The sequence below is a fragment of the Sinocyclocheilus grahami genome, unplaced genomic scaffold, assembly GCF_001515645.1.
Source record: "Sinocyclocheilus grahami isolate Dianchi unplaced genomic scaffold, SAMN03320097.WGS_v1.1 scaffold1221.1, whole genome shotgun sequence".
NCBI classification, from domain to species: Eukaryota; Metazoa; Chordata; class Actinopteri; order Cypriniformes; family Cyprinidae; genus Sinocyclocheilus; species Sinocyclocheilus grahami.
In genome coordinates this window covers 14614-38736 of record NW_015506400.1, presented here as the reverse complement: position 1 = coordinate 38736, position 24123 = coordinate 14614, and the positions used below count along the sequence as shown (strand labels likewise).

Sequence of the window (24123 nt, the reverse complement as noted above, 5' to 3'; positions counted from 1 at the left end):
TATATATATATATATATATATATATATATATATATGAGAGAGAGAAAGAGAGAGATTTATTCCATCCTCTGTTCCATTCCCTCAGTGGTAAGTGGAGCAAAGCACAAACCAGTAGGTTTGTGGGATTTAATTGAAATTGTATTTTGACAAATACGCATTTAATGGTGTAAAATAGGCTATTGTGCATGTGAGTCTGGGAACGTGCGATAAGGCACCCAGTTCTGAGCCAATGAGACGAAGTCTAAAGACCAACAGTGAGGGAAAAAAAAATAAAAAAATCACACACACACTTACACACTGCCACAAACACACACGCATGTGAGATTTTAATCCCCGTCTGTCTCTTACTTTCTATATATCTGTCTCTCTTTTGGCACAGAGTCAATCCTAGCTCAAGCCCTGCCATTTTCTAATATATATGTTACAATTTTTCAAAATTTCCTGTCTGTCCACCTCCTGAATGCTTCTCACCCTATCACTCATACTTTTTGTCATGGAAATTGTGTAATATATGTGTCAGCGCTTGCAATGCGTTTGACCGTTGAAATGTTTTTGACTTATGTGTGTGTGGGGGGGGGGGGGGGGGGGGGTGTTTACTTTAGTTTCACATTTGTGAACATTGCAGCCTCACTGGTCTTTTCAGATGCACAATGCATAATTGTAGTTTTTTTGGACTGTGAAAATGTCTTCTGGTTTCCCAATTTAGAGAGCTAGACATGTCAGTGCTGTGATTGCGTATGCATGAGCACACTCTTCACTTTTTTTATGACAGATAGATGAGAAGTCAGGAAAATGAGGGTCAGCGCCACATTTCCGAGACTCGTGATGCCTTCTGATGAGAGAGGGAGTGAGCGGGAGATGCCGAGAGAGGGAGTTGCATTAGGTAATTGGCAGTGAGATAGTCGGCAGAATGAAATTATGCTAGTTAATCTCTGCTCAATTAATCATAGCTGGAGAGCTCTAACGGTAGACTAATTATTTCCCCAAGTGCTTTTAAGCACCATAAAGGGACACCTATACCTGTTCAACACTAGTGAAAATTTGTAGGGACTTTGCTGAAATTGGGTGCATTGTGGGTATTTTTATGTGGTTATTATTATTATTATTATTATTATTATTATTATTATTATTATTTATTTATTTATTTTACTTTACATATTGTTATTAACATTTCCACCAATTATAACACACACATAACCAAACGAAGCCCGGCATTTACAATGTAATTACTTTTTATTTTATTTTATTTATTTTTTTAATCATACATAGTAGTACTAGTAGTTGTTATGTCTGCTCAATAATAATAAAATAAAATTACAATAAATAAATAATTAAAATAAATAAATAAATAAGTGCAAAAAAAGTTAATTAGAAATAAAGTTACTTTGTGAGATATAAATTCACAATTTGGAGTTAAAGTATCAATTATTGGAAATAAAATCACAATTATGAGATTAATTCAAAAATAATGTATAAAGAATGAGATGTATACACATTGTGTTACATTGTGAGATTGGAAATTTATTTATTTATTTATTTAAATCATTCTATTATATTGTTGATAATAATAATAATAATTGTTGTTACAAAAACAGATGACATGCAAAACTGTAAGAGTGTAGAACTTTTAATTACTATACAGTAGCTCTGATACTTTGATTATTTTAGAATAATTTGAATAAGAAATATTTGAGATTATATTGAAATATTGACTTATTATTTAAGATTTTGGTATCTTGACAAAAATGAACACAATGTAAAGTTTTGGTCTCTTCTGAAACTAGAAGAAACATTTACGTTTACAAGACATGTGAGCTTATTAGGCTTACTAAGAGAAAAATCTGGGAATCAAGGTTCATAAACTGTGTTGTTTAATCTCATAAACTGTGTTTAATCTCAATACTGTCTTGGATAAACATTTGAGATATTAAAGGGATCTCATTTTCTTTCATATGTGAATGTAAGATAATAATTTGGAGGTGACCTGTAGGGTGTGGGCCGAGTTTGATGTAGTGATAGAGAAAGAGACAGGAGTGCAAGAGAGGAAAATAAATACACACATCACTCCACCGCACCTCATTGCACCATGTCTGACATGGTTCTTCTCCTGCTGTTGTGTTACTGTACACTCTGTTGTCCTGGCTCACTGATGCAGCACTGCTGAAAGCATATGCAGTGCAACGCTGAGGTTACTGAAGCAAACCAGGTCAACAGCGGCCTCAGTCCTCCTGAAGCTGTACCGACTCATTCTCGCCCATCATGTTAGCTCAGCTAAAGCACTCGTGAGCCGACTGCTGCGTTACCTCGCCTAATGCTATTAGAGGGCGTTATGCTGTCAGTTTGTTGGGAATTTCCAAGGGAAAGCGCTAAAAAGTTAATTTTGAAAGCTAAATTATTCTGTTTGCCCATCAGCAAGTACGCTGCTACTATAGGTCACATGGCCTCAAAAAAGTATCTGAACTTTAACTCTAGTTCATCACATTAAATATGAAGATGACCCACTAATTTTTAATAACCATAACTTTTTTAAATAAATAGCCTAGTTTTCCTTAATTGTGAAGAACATATTAATAATTTAAATAACTTTTTTCACTCTAAAGTTCCGTTTATGCAGTGTTGGGGAGTAACTGTAACAGAATTATGTATTTTAATTACAAAATAAATGTAACTGAAATTAGTTACAGTTACTGAGAAAAAATGTGTAATTAAATTACAGTTACTTCTGAAAATGTTAACGATTACAAAGGGGGTTACATTTGAATTTCACAAACAAACACACACACACACACACACACACACAGATATTTAATTGACTTCTTTCATAAATTGCATTGGCTGCTCTAAAATGACACACCAATGTTTCAGAAGTTTAAGACCCATGCTTATTCGATACCTGTTTTATTTCCTATTTATGTAAGTTACCTGTTTATGTAAATGCTTTATTGTTAAGATTAAGTGTGGGTTTTTTTCAAAGGCATTGTTAGATGCAAGTTTTTCCCACCATAGCTATGCAAAGATTTGATTTCAAAACCAGTATTATAGCTATTCTTTCTTGTTAAGATTTGAGGTCTGTATTTAACCTCAGAACGATCTCAAAGTAAAAACAGGTGCTAAAGTCTGACTTTGTGTTGGATAAGCTTTAAAATTAAATGATAATAATCGTAATTCAAGTGATGAAGAATTTTGAAAGTCTGATAGTAATCAGTGTTGAGTGCTACTGTAAGTTAACTCTGCCTGCCCTGCTTTAAATGTTTCAAAATTATTAACAGTTGGAAACATTCGTTAGAAAAGTAATCAAAAAGTAATCAAATGCAATCAGTTGCATTACTTTAAAGTAATTGAAAATATACACTACTTGTTACATTTTAAATAGGGCAACTTGTAATCTATTACATTTCCAAAGTAACCTTCCCAACACTGCTTTTATGCAATGAAAAGCTTCCATGGATGATAAAGGTTCTTCATGGAACTATCAATGCCAACATTGGGGGGGGGGGCTTGAGTCTAGGTGTCCACAATGTGCAAAGAAATAGAGCAAGTGACAGAGAGAACATTAGATCAGCAGCCTAATGAGTCTACAAGGACAGTCCAGCATTATTGAATCAAATGGACAGCACTAACTGGAAAGAAAAGAACATTCTCCCTCGTTTTTCTTTTCTCTCAATATTCCAGCCTTTTCAGTGATGTCTGGTGAAAAGAACAACCATCTCTTTTGCAGATGTCTCCTAATGATAATATAAAACTCGTGAAGCATCTGTGGACAAAGACAAGATAGTGTGTTAAAGAGGGGTTTTAGTCTCACTAAGAGAAAGAGTGTGATGCTGATTAGAGGCTGGTTTTAGATGCAGGAGAAACAGACAGGGACATTCACAGAGGGCCAACACATTCCTATTGTTGCAAAGAAATGGAGAGATTGTGTCTCAATATGTGTATTTCACTACTACACTGTATCCAAAAAGCAATATGTCAGCAGGATGTCATGATACAGTAGGTGAGCAATACCAATATGATGTACAGCATCTGCTGAGATTGTGATGTGTGAAACAAGTGGACACTTTGCTATCCCATAAGGCTACGGAAGCTGAGGAGCCGTAAGATTTTAAAAGTTGACAAAAAAAGTGGGTAAATGTGAGATGGCAGTGTTATTGATATTAAAAAGGTTGTTCCTTGTAGTTGAATTGTATTGGTTTAACAAAACCAAAGTTAAATATGTTCAGTTAGTAGACTAGCATTTGGGGTTGGTAGATTTCACATGAGGGCAAGTAAATGGTGACAAAAAAATGATTTTTGGGGGTGAACTATCCCTTTAAATATGTTCTTGTTGGCAGTGATTTTGTCATTTCATGCTGTATTTCTCTCCCAGTGTGAACAGCAGCATTACTTGACATTGACACTTCTTCTTGTGGTTTGTCGAGGTACATGTTATTGTGTGCGTGAACACATGTGGCAAATGCTATTCTGTAAATGCTGTATATCTATCGGATAATATTGTGGATTCCGCTGAGATTTTAGACTGTCTCTCTCTCACAGACACACACAGGGCGACTGGACAGAAGGGTCAGCAATTCTGGCTGGCAGTTATGTTTTGGCAGGGCCTCCCATCCGGAAAACAGAGAGCAAAAGAGCAGCCTGTAGTTCAGCGGGCCTCTGAGGGACGAGGCTTAACTTGCAGAAGATGAAAACACATGCACACGCAGAGCGCTTAAAATATAGAAGGATGACTAATGCTTTCACGCGCAAGCACGTTCACGCGTGCTAGAAAAGCTAGGCATTAAGCCTTAAACAGCGGGACAAAATACACACACACCCAAACACATAGATTACAAAATCCTCATATCCCTGTCAATTAGCTGAGCCTCTGGCCCACTTACAGCTTTCTAGAACCCTGCCACCAGCCTCACAACAGCAGAGCTCCAACTGCGCCAGGGAATCCACTTTTGTCCACACGTAATTAACTCACAGAATAGCTCTGAGAGCCATATCTTCCATTCCCCCCTCCCGCCGTTCCCCTGATCTCTCGTTTTCAAACCCTCCGTCGGAGAAGAGTGGATGTTTCTTTTGAGTTATTCAAAAGGACTGGCGGTGGAAAATGGCAGGCATTATACTCCGAGCCCCCGTTGGCAGAAAAGCCCACTATACGAAGTGACAGTTAGCATGCCACAGAGCCGCATGCGTTTCCGGCTTCTCTGCAGCCCGGCGACATTCGCTCTGCCTTGGGCTAGAGGCCCGAGTATGGCCCCCTTTGTTTGCCGTCTCCAAAGCCTCGCTTTTCAGGCTCAAAACCGAGTTTTAAAAGTGGCTTGGGGTCACAATTAAAGCCATGGGGGTTTTAGGCAGAATATGAAAGTAGGCTTTGCAGGCCCATAGACATTTAGTTTCGCTATTGCTACCCTAATAAAAAAAGTAATACATTTTAAATATACCTATTTCATACTAAGTATAGTTCAAATCTATTAACATATTTACTGACATATCGCTCAAGACTTGCTGATATAAAAATTATAATTGAACTTTTTTTTTGGAGTACTACTTGTACACAATGCACATTTCTTAAGATTTAGCCTACAATGTGTTTTAATGTCACTATTGATGAGGATTGTATGATCTTTGAATAATATCGGTCTTTAAATGCAAGATATGTAAAGTGTACCTGAAGTATACTTGCAATAGTTCCACTTTAGCTCAATCAAATGTACTTCAGTATATCTTTAGTTGGACTTCAGCATTACTTTCACACAATTAAAGTGAATTAAGTACAAAATGAGTTGTTCCTCTGTATAGCAGACTTTAAGTATACCATTTCAGTACACCAAAAGTACAATTGTAGCATATTTTTATTAAGTACATAAATGTGTAACTGTATTTGTAGTATACTTAGCATGAAATAAATGTATTTCAAATACATTTTAGAATATTTATTTTTCATTCATTTCCAGTTCACCTATCTATCTATCTATCTATCTATCTATCTATCTATCTATCTATCTATAAAGAGAGGAATATACAATATTTAGAGAAATATACAAATATTTAAAAAAGAGAGAAGAGAGGGAGAGATGCATGTAAATGGATCAGTGGATTTCAGTCTGACTTATTCACTCCTGTAAGATGTTCATTTAAATGAAACAATGTGGAGGCAAAGCCATTCTAGCAATGATTGAATTCATCTCAATGCATGTTTGACCTGTGTCTGCCCCCACCCAAATGCTCTGAATTATTGCTGCTTCAGAGTGTGTCTTTGAGTGACATCGTAAACGGTCTCCATCTTACCTCTATAATGAGCTGGAAGAGAGACAGAGATTGTGCAAATCACAATTACATGCTGTTATATTACAGTAACTGCAGCCTAAAATCAGGCAATGTTCCGTTCCATTTGCAATGAGATTATTGGATAAAACTGTTCTTAGAAGAGAACCAAAAATAGGTGCACAATCTAGGAAAAGACAAAATCCAGTTAAGACTAGACCGAAAAAAAGATCACTTAAGCTGGAAGAGAACAAACTTATAGGAAAGAAAAAGAACATTGAACAGGAAACTATACTTAATATGACAGCACTTATAAGTTTCACTTGAATGCTTCAGCACACAAGCAGAATGGATAACAGACAAAATTATCTAATGTATAAAAATCCATCTCTGACATTCAAGACTTTCCAAAGTATCTTCCATGCTCAGACTAAACCATAACTGATTTTTCATTGTTGACTTTCATTGACCATTTTTGTGAAATGTATGTGTATAATGTAATGTAGAGTTATAGAGTTAGTGACGGAATAGTAAAACAGAAGTGTAGCCTCCAGTAACAGGCTGTATGGCAGTGGTGTGCAAGGAGCACTAATGAAGTACCGCTCTCACGCGTGCTGCTTCTTTTGTTGTTTTTCACTGGAGGAAACAATAGCTGAAGACGGCACAGTAAGCGATAGATGAAAAGCCAATGTACGGCCTTGAGGGGCCTGAGTGGTATGAGAGCCAGGCCTTAGAGTTGTGAAGCTGTAGAGACGTGGTCTGAAAGACTGATTGGCATGAAATGTTCATCAACTGAACACTAACAATCAAAATTGGCTGGACTTGCAGCTCTATGTGCACAGAATACTAGGCTGATGGAAAATGCTAGATGTTGAATCACTTTAGTTTGGTGGACAGTTATACTCCAGAAGAAAATGAACATTATGTCATCATTCCAAACCAATATTACTTTTTCCCCACTTTTCTTTCAGGGAACAACACAAGTTGAATTTTTAAAGAATATTCTGGCTAATCCTTTCTGTTTAATAAAAGTGAAGCGCTGGATAGCTTTTCATTCACTAAAAAACTGGTCTAGTTCTCCTTGCCATGTCAATGAGAGAAAAACAACAACATCTGATTGTTCATTTGAGCGAACTCTTTAATGAATCAACTGATCCATTTCACAGAAGTCTTAATGACTTTTGTCATAATGTTTATTATACTTCTGTTGTGTTGTTGCATTTGTTTTGAAGGTTGAAACCTTCAGTCTCCATTCAGGAAAATTACACCCCAAAATGAATTACTCATGTTGTTTTAAACATGTATGACATTTCCTTTTGTGGAGCACAAAAGATTACTTTTTCAAGACTATTCCAGACGTGCCTTTCAATATACTGTATTAAAAGTGGGTGAGGCCATTTCTGAAGTCTAGCAATAGATTTGTGTGAGATGCAGACCAAATGTAAGTCTATAAGTCTGGTCTTGCTCTCCTTGGCATGTTAATGAGAGAAGAATCAATAGGCTTTATGATTATTTTGAGCCAATACATAATTTTATCTGGTTCACAAAAGTCTAAATTACTCTTTCACAAGTCTGACTGAACTACTGTTTATAACTTTTTGTTTCTTTCTTTTTCTTTATTTCTTTATTTCTTTCTTTCTTTCTGGAAAAGAGCAACCATCACATTATTCAGAAATTCTCTTTTTGTGTTCCCTGAATGAAAGAAAGTTTTGAAAACACATCAGCTTTTCTTTTCCCCTGCCAATTCATTAGAGAGACTTAACACAGTGTTTAAAAGAGATGAGCGTCTGATCACACACTGACGTTTTCCTGACAGTCGTGTATGTGAATAACCTGTTACAGTTCTTAATGCCTCTTTGAACACATTAACTGTCATATAAGATTTATCCAGCCATTTTGTAATCCCTGTCTGAAGCATTAACATTGCACTGGCATATCGACGTCCTGCAGATCGGAGCCTACACACTCATCTTTGTTATTAGTGCTATTGCGGTACCGTCGCTTGACTGAGCGTTCATTGGTGCATGACAGAGCTTTGTGGGGTGAACGTACATCCACACCTCTCCCTAGAACATGGGCAGCAATCCAGCCTTACGGTCTCATAAAAGCGCACAGGAAGCGGCACTGAACTCTTTCTGTGGTCTGGTGTCTCAGTCGGACCCAACTAACCCTAACTTGCCCACAATGCAACCATACCGCAGAGACCGCCAACTCTTCAGGCATTATAGTCTGTCCTTGAGGTCAGGAGGACATGTTTTGGGGTTCGCTTGAGATCAGCGAATGGTCGTAATTGGACAAGAATACTAAATCGGTTTGTGGCAACTAGTATCCTGAACAGTCTTGAGAGACAGTCTGAGTGGGTTTAAATGCCAGCCTGTTGTGATGGGTGACTGAAGAACGCCATTCATAGCACTCGTTCTGTTTTGCAGCATTGATTTCCTGAAATTTAAAGGCTTAGCAATAAAGAAAGTTGTGGAGTGACACATTTGTTGCTCTTGTATAGATGTGTTTATTTTATAGATGTGTATGAGTTTATTTTTCTCAATCTGTCGATGAATATCTTTGTATGGTCCACCATAGAAGATATTTTTTGCAAACATGCCATGTAATCAATTGATTCTCAGATAACGGCAACACATTATGTTTTTTTTTGTCTGACACCATTCACTAAATTGATTAATCTTACATAGCATTGCACTGTGAAGGAACCGAACAGTGATTCTACCCTATTCTTTCTTTGCAGGAGAAAAAGAACATTAAAAGTAAGCCATGGTTAACCCAAATTTTTGCTCTTCAACAAAAGGCAGCATGCTTTCGTTTTTTAGATTTGCACTCACCCTCTCTTGCTTGTGCCATACCTCACATTTGGTCATTAACCGACCATCTCTAACACTACAGCTTTGTGCTTTGGCATCAAAGGTTAGGGATTTCAGAATTTAGTGTGTGTGTGTGCACTTCAGCTTAGTGAACTTCATATTCAACCTCGTTTGTGCATAGACTTTTGGCGCATCTGATGGTTATCTGTTTGCTTGTCAAGTGTTTAAAAGTGTAAACAGAATTCTATTCATTCAGAAGACATAGAAGAGATATGAGATGTTAAGGATACTCGTGGCTTTGAATATAAAATCTCTTCTCCCAGCCTGGGAAAATAAGCAATCATTCAGATGCGTGACAGTTAGAGCCTTTAGAAAATCCTTGTATAATCCTTTTAACTTACATACATGTGTTAAAGATGTAACCCAATAGTATGCCACTTCGCAGCAAATCCACCAATACGTCGCTCCATAAGTACACTGTAGGTTTTCCCTCAGGCCAAGGAGGGGATTCAACTAGAAAAAAGACACATTGTCTTCTTTCCCGTACAACTTTGCTAAAATTTGATAGCTTTTGTAGAGTCAGCCTGTTAGTTGAAACATAAAAAAACATGACGCATACACGACGCTCGCATAAAAGCACATCAACTACACCCACAGCCATTAGAGATGGATTCAGGCCATTAGTTTAGAAGTCAGAAGTCATTGAACAGTAGAATTGCCCCACGTTTTCAAAGCATGGTCTTCTTTTTAGAGCTCACATTATTTCTTCATTTGTTTAATTTGTGTTTTAGCTTTAAGTGTTGTTGTTTGTGTATGTACCTTTCCATTTTTGTGTGCTGTGGTATGTGTTGACCATGAAGTTACAGTGATTAAAAAAAAAAAAAGAATGCACAAAGCTGATCAAAAACATTTGTTGAACACTTACAATTCTAAAGCAATTTCATGAGACACATACCACGATTATTATTATTATAATTTTTTGGTGTCAATATTTCAGTGTTTTCTTCATTTTCTCCAGTTGTTTATAGCCAAACAACGCCATTAATGTTCCACCGCTGTCTCCTTCTCTCTGTTTCCCCCAGACTCTCGGCCCCTGCCTGACGTAGCTATGACGGGTAAATGCACGCGGGAGTGTGACGAATATGGCCACTCGGATGCCTGCTGGATGCCTGTGCGCACCTCGCCTGAACGTAGGCCCAAGGCCACCCCTCCCAAACTCTCCACCTTCATGACCTCCCCCGGGGGCAGCGTTGCCGAACAGCCCGGCAGCCAGGAGACACTAGCTGTTGCCAACGGGGACCCCTCGCACCTGCTGGGCGACCGTAACCGTAATCTCCTTAACAAGAAGATGGCCTCCTCCTCCTCATCCTACGACGCCTTTAGTTCAGCTGGATTTTCCGCCCGCGAGGAAACATCCCGCCCCACTGAGGAGATTCCGTTAGCGCCCACGGGTGAATACAAGCCGACGCAATGCGGAACTCTCACCAGGCGGGAAGTTTACCTGTAATCGACACACAGCAACTGCGAAGGGATGATGACAGTGACTCAGCATGGTCAGAGATGCTGTTAGCAAACCAAACCCTAAAACAAAAGCAACATGGATTTTCCTCGAACTGCTCGCGCAACTAGTGCGGTGCTACTTTCAAACTTAAATAGCTGTCTGAGTAAAAACTGTGGAATTACATGTTGTAAATGTGTGTGAGATGGATGAGATGGAGGAGGGGGAATTGGCCGAGGTGGAGAGAACGGAAGGTTGGTGGATCAGTGCTACTTTGCTGCTAGCGTATCGGGCTCCGTAGACTTCCCCAAAGTGCTGCCTGGTTTCTGTAGACCTCTTTCTAAACATGCATGCATCATCTAGCCCCTTAAGAGTGTGTGCCCCTTGAGATGGACCTGGACTATACCTTTTTGTCTTTGTTTTTATAACTAATCGTGAACCTATGAGACTAGTTCTGCTTTTAATCCGTTTTTGTTTTTGGGGGTGGGGGGAGTGTTTTTATGTGGATGTATTATGTCCATATGCAATCAGTCGAAGTACTGGACTGTCCGGACAACCAATCCCATTAACAAAGAAGAAAAAAAAAAAAAGACAGGCTAATGATGGACGAAAATCATTGTACGATGATTGGTGATGACCTACCTTCACACTTTGTACGTCGTCATTGACTTTAGCCTTTTACAAGGGTCTGTAGATACTCAAATGGCGCAAGTGAACGGCATACGTGCAAACGAACTTACAGTGCGAGAAGCAAGTTTACCTGTGTGCCTATCAACTTTATGTACACGTGAAGGAACACAAGCATACACAGATCCACTAATGCACGTTTTTTTGTCGTGTGGGTGAAGTATTGTACATATATACAGTATATATAATCTGTAAACATACTCTGGACACACGCATTGAAATCATGAGCGACCCGTTTTCATCCCGCTCACATGCACCTCTGGAAGTAGAGGGAGTTTCTTTACATTGCAGAGCTTGTCAGTTATTTGCCTGAATGCCATGGGTTTGTATAATTGTGGTTCATCCCTCTCTAGATGTGTGAAACTATGCTGAAGTTTTTGTGGTCTCAAGATGGCCTCCTGGCACACACACTTGCAAACACACACAATTGATCCGCACACTGTAAATACACATTATAATTATCCCATAAAGCCACAGGAACATTATTTGGATATGCTGCTGGGGTGAATTAGTTTAATAATATTGCCCTGCTGAAGAGCTTGGGCTGGCCCTGTGTAACATTCCTAGTATGAATGTTAAATAGAGCAATAAACTCATTCAACAGATTCACTCTCAATCTCACACACTTCAGAAGAGTAATCAAGGATGAGAACTCGTGTCCCTCGTGTAGCAGTCAGAGTGAACCGACTACTTGTACAATCACATTCAAAGTTCGACTACTACAGGCACGATAGGAGCGATTGCAATGTGACACATGATGCCGCTGTATAACCAAAGTATCGGGAACAACATGACATGATGTCTCAAAGAACTGGGACAGGAAAGATCCTTTTTAGGTCACATGTTGCTTTAATTACCTTCACATATGTTCCAGTGCAATGTGGGGAAACCACGTGCGCACTTATACATGCATCATGGGCCTATCCCAAACCATTTGCAAGAGGAGGAGTATACCTAGGAGGCATCCGTGCTTTTAAAAAAGGAGGCAAATTATTCAGATGCAATTGATTTTTCTGTTTTGTTTTGTATGTTAATGGTTCCTTGAGTTTGAACGGACTGCCTTTTTTTGCAGCTTCCAGATCTGTAGTCTGTATGTACTACTCGTGTTTAAAAGAAGTGCTCTGATGCTTACAAACTGTATACATAGATATGTACTTTTAATTGCACGTTTAAAGGGAATCTACACTTACTATGAAGAAGAAAAAAAAAAAAAAGTGTACAAATATCATACCCTGTGAACATGGAAGTCCACTGCTTGCATTTGTTATGAACAGACACCAGACATTGTAGTATGACTATGTATATTGATTTGACAAGGATGAAAAAGAATCATACACATGCGTGATTCACCGATTTATTTAGCATCATATCATCCGTTGCTTATTTATACTTTTGTTTTATAGCAAATGTACTTTTATCCATTGGTTCACAGAAAATTACCTATCATTATGTAGAAAATGAGTTGTGAAACTTGATTCCAAAACCATTCAAAGGAGTCTCCCGTATCTCACAACTCTCCGTTCTATTTGTTTTTTTTTTAATATACGCTCATAATGATGCCCTCTTCAGATCTCATCAGTCATATCTCCCCCTTTCCTTCCCAGTGCCACTTTGTATATGTAGTGCTTCTGCAAAAAAGAAAAGACAAAAAAAAAATCTAAACAAAACTATAGAGTGAATGCAAAATATGCAACCGTGCCTTTTTATACCTTTATTGGTATGACTCGTTGGTTTTCACCAGTATGAAACCAATTGTACTGAGATGCTTTCTAAAAGTGGAGGAAGAGTAATTGATGCTAAAACTACAGTTCTGGCAATTTTACTATGATAGACTTTCAATTAACAAAAGCTTTTATCTTGTGGCTTCTTTAAGTAAGCTCAGTCGAACTTTGTCAAGTATATTGATGAGTACCAACTGTACATGTCATAGGTGATACCCTGGTATATCCATCCATTTCAAAGTTAGCATGGTCACACGTCTAAACTGCAAGGATAACTTTAGTCATGAAAGCGACAGTTCGGAAAGGATCAGTAAAGATATGATGCTGTGATGGCGGCACAGCAAAAAAAAAGAGAAAAAGCAGTGTCCTTTAGGAATGAAGCAAGCACACTTTGAGACATTCTGCCGTTTTGGTGATATGAGAAGGCAGAAGAGTCACAAAGCTCCAAAGGTTTGTGAATGGGACACACACCTCAGATGACTATAGAGTATATATATATATATATATCCAGATAGATAAAAAGTATATATATATATATATATATATATATATATATATATATATATATATATATATATATATATCATCAGCTGATTAGATATAGTAGGAGTATATGGCAGTTACTAAAAAAAAAAGAAACCGAGGAGATCGACACCTACATCTACTGTACATGCCTGGAAAACGTCTGTACCTTTATTCTTAAAAGACATCTGACATTGTTATCAACATGCTGAAAGCACTTTCGTTTTATCGTCATTTGTACTCTGAGGTGTGTGTTCCTTGAGCTTTCAACTTAGAAGATATAAGACTTAGGTTGTAGCACTTAGGTCATAGGACACATCACAGGTTATGAAAAAAAAGAAATTGTAATTTTAATCATACTCTATTTGTCCTTTGACTTGGATGTTGATGTAGAATTGAGGATTGATTTTAATCATTGTTTTATTAGGAGTCACTATGCACGCAGCTTAGCTGAACATGGCAAATGTACTGAGCGCAAGCCCACCTCTATTTATGATCTATTTTACACAGTTTTGCTTTTGTACAGGTATTTCTGTAAATAAATTGCTTGTCATTTTTGTCTCTGCAGAAATTAAAATATACCATGATACAACAGTGGCTGGGTTTGTTTTTTAAATGTCTTTTAGGATATTACACAAAGGATAATCATTTAATTTGTCAAATTATACAGTGACTACTTAATATATGATTGCAAACAAACAAGCAATCAAATGAATAAATAAATGCACTTGTTTATTTATTTATTTTTTCCTGCAGGTTAACAAATTCCACCCAGTAATATATTTTACATGAATGGCAAGGCATAGAGCACACTTACGTAGCCAACACAGGCTGGCAAGCAACACACCTATAAATGAAGCCTTTTACTTTGCCAAGTTGTGATGTCAAACACAGGCTTCTTTGCTTGACCACATCCAGTAGTTTAGAAATGATTAGAGAGCAGATAGTATTTTTCATTGCCCCAGTGCTGTTAAAACTTTCATTGAGTGTCAATCATCAATCAGAGATAATCATAGCACAGTTTAGTTTTAATGAATTCCTAAACAGAATCAGACTCAGTACATTAAACAGTGTCTAGACTCTGATATAGAACAATGCTCAAAGCCACAGTTCACACTGATAATCAGTGCTTCTGACTCATCCAAAAGACCCAGTAAAATATGTATAATATAACAGTACAAATCAGTACCACACTTGTTTCATCTTAGGTTTTTATGTAATCACACTGCAATGTAGTTAATGTAAAAATGTTTAATAAAACATTTCTCTCTGCTGTGATTTCAATGTTCAAATCAAATTAGTTTTAAACAGTATGCCCAGAGATTTTAAAACTGCTTTGTTTAGATTAGTATGCACTTATCTGTAATAACTAATATAGCTGCACCTTTTTTTTTCTTTTTGAAAAGTGGGTCAAATGCGGAACAACAAAAATCAAGATAAAACTAAATGTCACAATGATTTTGAGTGTAATTGTGCTTATGCATTATTCCAGAGATGTATTCAAATGAGTTGTTCACTCACACAAATACACACGTGTATACATACATGTTTGTGTTTGTTTGTTTGTTTGTTTGTTTGTTTGTGTTTGTTTGTGTGTGTGTGTGTGTGTGTGTGATATATAAGTGACTTTACCTTCCATCAGTAAGAGTGTAAAGGTTGAATTAGCAGAGTAATGCTATGCAACATAATGGAAGACATGTCAGAGTTGAAAAGAGGAATAACTTTTGGTGCGAGTCTCATTGGCGCATATTTGCTGGAGATAGCCGTTGGAGCTCGTCAATGGAGATCAGGAGTACAGGTAAACAGTCCACTTTGATAAACGAGACCAGACAAGGAGGAGAGATGAGGTGTGTGGTTAACTAGTGATGCTGATGAGTGAACTTGATGGAGTGCAGGTGTGACTGGTTAGTAATCAGGTGAGAATGTGTGCTGTGATTGGGGGAATTCAGAGCCTGGCTGATCCGTGACACTGCCCAACTCACTCTAGAGCTAAATATGCATCTTGACTCTACTGTTTCCACCAAAACAGTTATTTGGGAGCTCCACAGGGTCAGTATTCATGGTTGGGCTGCTATAGCTAAGCATTTGGTCACTCATGCCAATGCCAAATATTGGTTTTAATGGTGCCAGTAGTGAAAATCATGTGAAGCATGTATTGTTCTCTGATGAGTCCACCTTCTCTGTTTTTCCCACATCCATGGGAGTTACAATCTGGAGAAGCCCCAAACACGCTTACCACTTCACCCAAAGTGAAGCACGGGGGTGAATCGGTGATGGGTTGGGCTGCAATATCATGCCATTACCTACTGTGCTTGATGGGTTGCATGCCAATGACTACCGAACCTTTCTCGAGGACCATGTGCTCCCAATGGTTCAAACCTTGTTCCCTGAAAGTGGTGCCATGTATCAAGATGATAATGCACCAACACACACATCAAGACTGGTGGGTGGTTTGTTGAACATGAAAGTAAAGTTGAGCCTCTTCATGGCCTGCACAATCACCAGATTTAAATATTACTGATATATTTTAGGGTATTTTGAAGGAACAAGTCAGGAAACGTTTCCTCCACCAGCATCACGTAGTGACTTGGCCACTGTTCTGCAAGATGAATGGCACAAAATCCCTCTGGCCACTGTACAGGGTTTGTATCTGGCATAACCAAGACAAATTGATGCTGTATAGGCTGCAAAAAGAGGCCCTATACCATACTAATAAAATAATGTGATCTAAAACCAGGTGTTTCTGTTATGAATGCCATGAATGTTCAATGGACTGCAAGAAATTACTCATTCAGTCCCTACAAAAAATAAATAAAAAAGAGAGAATGAGGTGTTTTATTCAGAAAATATATTATTCATCAGCAAAAATATGTCATTTCCAAAAAGCCTTATAAGTAGAACTGCAGTCATATACACTGTGAACAGCTGTGAATAACAGGAATTATTTTTGTCTCAGTGATTAGTTACACAAGGACATGGGTAACACAACCCTTGAGATTTGTTTAAAAAAATGCATTATTTACCCTGTGCCCTAGAGACTTTGCTGACTTCTACTTTTGCAGAAGGGTGCCTAAACTCCCCAGTGTTCACTGCTGTTCCCTGCTCAGCCTCATAAAGTCCCTCAGCCAGTGTGATGGATGGAGCACTCACAGAGGACTGACCCTGGATCAGCGACTCTCAGCTGCTGCAGGAATCCAACATGACCCTCGAGGTATGAGAGCACGGCTATTACACCCCCAAAACTCTCTAACTTCTTTTGGACTCAATAATATAAACTTGTCCCTAACCTTTTTGACCATGTTTGACCATGATTTATACAATGCTCCAAATACAGACTTCCTGGGTGTAAAAACAACAAATAATAGTTGCACAAATGTGAAGGCTTGCAACAACAGGCCTACAGTCAACTTCTGTACAACATTACGTAATTATGTTCATAAAACGGGGGGAGGGAAGGACACCTTATCCGAAACGAGAGCAAACTATGTAACTATGTTCATCCCCCATCTCAATAGCACATAATGCATCTTCATCTAGATCAGATGTTAGGGTGTGGTAAAGGGGAGAAATGGAAAGAAATGGAGATCCAGATAGAGCGAGAGAGAGAGAGAGTCGATACTCAGAAAGGGTAATTAATAATGCCATTGATCAGCGCTCACTGCTGTTCTGCTCAAGATGGCGTTTTGAAATGAATTTCCCTGTCATATTTAACCCTGCTTTTGTCAGCCACTGATTGAGAATTATATGAACCACTGAGGTAATGCATAAACATATGGGCACAGCCCATACCCTGTCAATGCAGAGTTACGTTTACCTGATTTATGATTTTCTAATATTCTCCTCTATATTACGGAAAATTCAATCAAAGGCTGTTAGCACTTTGTACAATTGATTTGTGGTATTTGTGTGGCATATTTTTTTTTCTCTTTCTGTATGAACTGAAATAATTAAATCAGCATTTCTAGTGATGTGGAAGTGAAGAATTAAACAATGAGTTTTGAAAAAAAAGGCATACAATAACTTTAAATTTAATTGAAACCATAAAGATGTGTTATATATCTGTTCACTCTCTATCTCTATTGTAAAGTGCTATAAACTAAAGGTGACTTGACTTGAACAGCATGACTGCAAATGTGAGTTCAATAAACAAGAAGTTAATACAGACTAATTTACTAATTAGACAATGATTTCCGCTAAGCCATTGAAAATAGTTACAAACAGTGAAAGTCAAAACAAGATTATTTTGCTCCCAGAAACACACAGTAGTGTAATTCCTGTATGAATCTGTTTTTGAACTAATTAGTTGAGTAAATGATTCAATGACTCATTTATTAACACAGTCACATGTCGACACCTAGTGGTGGCAGAAAGAGTGACTGAAAAACCCAAATCCAGACTCACTAAAAGAAAGACGTCTTGCAAGTGCAATGCTGTATCAGGTGAGCTACTGAGCAAGTTTACTATGTCATAAAAGCCACACATATGGGGCTGGTTATGTGATGCTAATCTATGTATATACAATTAAAGGGGTGCTATTATGCTTTTTCACTTTTTCAACTTTAGTTAGTCTGTAATGTTGCTGTTTGAGCATAAAAAAAGATCTACGAAGTCACAAAGCTCAAAGTCCAATTCAAAAGGAGATATTTTATTTAACAGAATCACTTTTCAAAAACTACAACGAATGACTCGTTTGTGATATCACAAATATCGACAAATGGGTCGAGATCTGGTTGAGCTGCACTAGAGAAGGCAACGAGTGTTATCACTATGTCGGAGACAAGCTAACTTTCCCAAGGTAGACAAACTTAGAGTGCTTACTAGTAGTGGTTCAGATGGAATCTTCAGTGAATTGTATGCATAGGAATGTTTTGGAAGAAAGAAAATAAGGTATAAAGGCTCTTTTCCCCCCAAATGTTCCTATGTAATAAATAAACAAATAAATAAATATCCATCACTAACACAGACAAGCAGATTGATACAAACAGTGAACAGTCTCAGTGCTCATGGAACGCCCACATTGTTAAACATTTTCATGCATTTTTACAGTAAGTTACTGGCAGCAGTTACGCTTGCATAAAAACATATAATAATCAAATTAACGTACAAAACTTGCATAAATCCTAGTTTCTGCTGCTCTCTCCGGTCAGCAGCAGCTGTGTTGTCTGTGATGTGACGTCAGGTGGTGCTCTGTTTACAGCAATCCTGTATTATTGCCCGGTGTATTACAGTCAGGCTACAGCAAGGTTACATCAATACTAAATATACTGTAAAGTATTCCTGCCAAGACAAAACTACCCAGAATGCAATATAAATGACAGGATTTTACTGTAATAGATGAATGTGGTATTGTACTGTAGATTTGTACAGTAGTGTGCTGCTAAATCTACAGCTATTTCTAACAGTGCAGCCCAAAAGGATGACACTATAGATCAGGGGTGGCGAACGTCGGTCCTGGAGAGCCGCAGCCCTGCAGAGTTTTGCTTCAACCCTAATCAAACACACCTGAACATGCTAATCAAGGTCTGAAGGGTTACTAGGGAGCTACAGGCAGGTGAGTTTTAATTAGGGTTGGAGCTGAACTCTGCAGGGCTGCGGCTCTCCAGGACCGGAGTTCGCAACCCCTGCTATAGATGCTAATCCAAACGGATTTGTCAAGAGCTAAATTTGATCACTTCCAGACAGTTTGAGTTCTCGGAACTGATGGCAGACTAATATTGGCCAATTCAACCTTTCTCTTCTAGCAGTGGCCATATTTCTTCAATTTTTTATGTCATGTTGTTAAGAACTGCCAGTGTGATCCATCGAGGTGGAGCTCTGGGCCTTAGCACTCATGTCCATAATCTGTCCCTTCCCTCACTATTCCATTAATCACTTTATATTTTGACAGACTGAACTAAAGCCCTGTGATTTAACCACATGAGTGTGTGGGTATTTGTAAATGTGATGGAGCAGTGACAGGCAACAGGCACATCTATTGTTTGCTCTGGATCAAGTAGGTCAGCACTTATTCCAGACTATGGTCAAAGTGCACCATTCCTGCTCTGATAGATTAGCAGTCATGGCACGAGAGACAGCGAGTTTAAGAGACTCTCTATTGACATGCTGCCCACATACAGATTTTCTGCTGCAGTAGCTATGTTAACAAACAGGAACAGTCTGTTTATTAGTGTACTGTCTTTGTGTCTATTGTGTTATTTCCCACAGTATGAGCAATAAACAATAACTGCACTTGAAAATTTATTTTTGCTTCTACTTCTAATTTAATAGCATATATTAAAATTATTTAGCCTGTTCTGCCACAGAGATCATGACTTCTGTGATATCCAATAATTAAAAGCACACAACAAACTAATAATTTAACATAATTCACTGACATTTAATTATTAAAATAATAATAATAATAATTATCAACCTGCTATTCATCCACTTACCTGTTGTCTCCAGCTTGATCTGTGACAACTACACACTTTAATAAAAAATTTCTGTGAACTAAGGGAGTTATATTAATGTATCCATAAAGATACACTAACATTTGGACCAGAAAACTAGCATACTGAGTGACAGTTTAGGTTACAATTTAGGTTATTTTTCTTGCAAATTGTACATTAAAATGTTACATTTTAAATGAATAGTTATACATTTTATATTCAATGTGTTACATTTTTGTTATATTTTGAACCTGATTATTATTATTATTATTTTTTATTTTATTTTTTTTTACATTTTATTGCAACAATTAAATGTTTAAAAAGACACATTTGGATAGTAAACCTCATAAACATTTACCAAATAAATAAAACAGCTATATAGACACACACACTGTTAAGTATAAGATTATTTTATTCTGTTGTGGCAGTATCAAAGCATCCAACTCACCATTTGCTGCAACACATTGGAAATGTAGAACTTCCTAACAAGGCCTTGTGTCAGCACCTTGCTGGTGGGCATTTACTCACAGTTTGAGCAGCAGGGAATCAATTGAGATTGGCCACATTAAGTGTTTAGTCAAGGTTTGGAGAATGATTTGAATGCCACAGTCTACATAAGTGATATACACAGCCTGACCTTGTTGGCAATCTTAAGATAGAATTCAAATTCTCTCTTTCGCTTCGAGTGCATCTATGTGGGGAAAATATGATGAATTCGGTCCACAGTTTGATCCCAAACTGCATCTGAGCTTAAGAGACTTGAGAGCATTCCTGAATCTCAAGATGGGAACGTGTTTGGACTCTACCATATAGCACGGCAACACACACTCCTTTCCTCAGACACACACACAGGCGCATGATTCCATCACCAATTCTTTCTCTCGACACAGCGCAACACATTTATTTCCCTTAACCAGCAAGATTTCTGTGCACACACACTCACACCGACATGGTGGAAGAAGCTGTTTTTCTTCATTCAGTAGGTGCTCTGAGCCCCGGCGTCCTCAGCTGGCGCAAGAAGCAACAATAAATACTGACTCCAGTTAAATAAGCATGTGAAATAACAGTGCTCAAACAAGGCCTCGGAATGTTTCAAAAACATCCCCTCTCGCATCTGAAGGCATCTCTATAAAGTGTGCAAATGTATGGCCGTGCAAAGCAGTTATGAATAATGCAGCACGTGTGTGGTGATGGGCTGCAGAGATGAATGGTCTTGGGGGAACAGGGCTTAGACTGACTGCCTCTTACCACTTTATCCCCTTAATTACACCATGGGATCCGATATAGGGATCAATTCATTCAAGTGGCTCTGGATTTGGCTGATTGGGGATTTCAGAGAGCCATAAAGCTGATAATATAAGCACTCTCGATTCCCAGAAGGGATGTGGAAAGTGAACAGATGCGAGCAGCAGACACAAAACACACATATGCACATACAGACGCACACTGAGAAACAAACAACATACTGAGCGGTGAACTGTGTGGGCTGTGCATCCACATGACAACTCTTGATCTTAAGTAGACTCTCAAAATTGCTATCAGCGATTATTATGTCAAACATTAAAAATGCACAGTACCTAGGCAGGCATCCTCACAAAAAGGGAAGACCAAAGAGCATTTAGAAAGAGAGCAAACTGAATGCTGTCTACAATGATATATATATATATATACGTACCCACTGTATATATATATATATATATATATATATATTAGAGCCAGATTTACTAACAGCTAGCACCAGCGCTCTTTAGGAGTTAAAAATTACTGTCAGGATTTGCAGGATAATAGCAGAAGGCATACATTGATGGCATACAGCGATTAAAACGTGTGGACAGTTATTTCTGCAGCTAACTGCTTACACGCATTTTCAAAACTTTGCCTCTTTCTTTTTCAAAACTTTACACACAAATCCAAGAATTGCACATCTCTTGCAAAATGAAGCACTGCATTCAAAATATCACAAACACATATCAAAAGCAAACATTTGCAAACACCTTTGCCATAATATTAATTCCTGTTAGATTGTTATGTGTTGCATAGAGAATTGTGTGTTGTGTTTTGCAAAAAGTGTTTTATGAAATTAAAAACTGAGTCAAAGGCTGAGAATTAGTGTATGGTTTTGCAGATTTGGTGTGTTTTTCTGGTGTTTGAGTGTCAGGTTTCAGATATTGTGTGACAAGTAAAGATTTTGTGTGTAAGCAGTTGAAAAAACTGTAATTGGATGTGCATTTATAGGAGTTTCCCTTTCAGAATCAAAATTGATCGGAGGAGATTGATCAAGCAAAATTATTTGTAAGGTTTGCACTAGTCAATATACTGATATTTACACCAAAAAAGCACTACCTGCAAATTATCTGCAACTTATTATCACTTATCATCCCTTGTTTGAGACATTTCTCCTGCTGTTGTACCTGCACTCACTCACATCGTTAACACATCCCTTCACTCTGGTGTTTTACACTCAACATTTAAACAGGCTCGTATAACCCCACTTCTTAAGAAACCCACTCTTAACCCAACTATTTTAGAGAACTACAGACCGGTTTCCCTTCAACACTTGAACGAGTTCTGTTCAACCAAGTCTCAGCCTTTCTCACACAGAACAACCTTCTGAACAGCAACCAATCTGGCTTCAGAAGTGGACATTCGACCGAGACTGCCTTGCTTTCAGTTGTTGAAGCCCTAAGACTGGCAAGAGTGGCTTCCACATCTTCTATACTTATTTTGCTGGATCTGTCTGCTGCTTTTGATACGGTGAACCACCAGATTCTCCTGTCAATAACCATCTTCAAGAAACGACTAAAAACACATCTGTTCCACCTTTATTTGACCCTCTAACTCTAGCACTTTCTATTCTATTTGAGTTATACTTTATCTATATTTATCTTGTTTAAAAAAACCAACAAAAAGTGAGAAATTTAAGGGGGTCTGCATACTTTCCGTACCCACTGTATATATACACCTTGCTACGTGTACTGCGATAGGCTAACTGAGACTTGTTATTTGCACTTATATATTGTTTATCTTTTGTTAGTTTTTACTGCTTTTATTGTCCTCATTTGTAAGTCGCTTTGGATAAAAGTGTCTGCTAAATGACTAAATATAAATGTAAATGTACACTCTTGACAATAGACAGTGGACTTATTTTATGCCAATAGTGACTGAAATTTTGACAAACAAGGTCCATTGTCCATTATCTATAGTGTAGTTATGTATGAAGTGCTTTCAAACTAAATAGATTTTATTAGTAAAGATGGCAAATTTGTGTCTACTAAGTTTGTTAGTTTGTTCAAATTTTACACCTCATGCAAAATTCCAGATCACACAGATTCGTATTGAAATGACTGCATTTTGCATACAGAATTTTACATTACAACAGTAAACATGACTGCACTTTTATAATGTAAAATCACGTATATGGGAGGAAGCTGAATTGAATTCTGTAAAACTGGGCAGTCTAAGTCACGTCTCTGTCCTCGCTTTGATCCGCCCCTTACTCTCAGTTGTGTTTGTGTCTCTTGTTTACCCTCGAGGTCCCAAGGGAAGTTTGCCGTCTTCTCTCCAGACACACACACACTCCCTCTGCTCACAACTTAAATACTGCACAGGGAGATTTCATAAGTTTGCCATGGTAAATCACCCATGTGATACACAAACACACACACACAAACACACACACGTACATACTGTACAAGACATATGCGCTGTGAACATAATGTGAAAGCATACATTTACACCAAAGATAAAAGAGCTGTAGGATATGAACAAGCATAAGAATGTGCATAAGCAAGCATTTGCTTGGCTAACAAGATGGAGGGAAATTTAGCAAGTCTTCAATGTTTTAATGATCCTGCTTGATCCTGTTTACTATTGATCATTTTAAAATGTAGCCTTAACCCCCTGAATGCATCATGCATTACATCACCATTACTATTCCCTCAGCATCAGTTGGAACTTAAAGTCTGTGCCCTTATAAATGGATTTTAGAAATGTCTTCTCTACAGTTTCAAAACTCATCATTGCCAAGACACCAAGGTCTGCAATCAAACGTCAAAGATTTTCCTAGGAAATTAAACATTTCTCATTAAATTATTTTAAACCCAAATTATCTGAGCCATTCTGTCCACATTCATTTAATAGATGTATTCTAAAAGTGTCTAATTTTTGTCCATTTTTATTAATCCCAACCAAGGAATTAACATCTG

The 24123-nt window shown here is 37.8% G+C and overlaps 1 protein-coding gene across 4 annotated transcripts in view; it reads left to right on the top strand.

Moving 5' to 3' along the window:
• The window catches only part of LOC107568147 (protocadherin-7-like), a 144905-nt gene extending 131447 nt beyond the window's left edge, over positions 1 to 13458 (top strand). For 2 of the 4 annotated variants that reach the window (XM_016254007.1, XM_016254006.1), the window contains exon 3: positions 10145 to 13458. In XM_016254007.1, the coding sequence (XP_016109493.1) occupies positions 10145 to 10569 (425 nt within the window). In that variant the 3' untranslated portion in view covers positions 10570 to 13458. Of the gene's footprint in view, positions 1 to 8989; positions 9009 to 10144 lie in introns of all 4 variants that reach the window. The other 2 variants (XM_016254008.1, XM_016254010.1) reach the window with 2 other exon arrangements.
• Positions 13459 to 24123: the final 10665 nt, after the last annotated feature.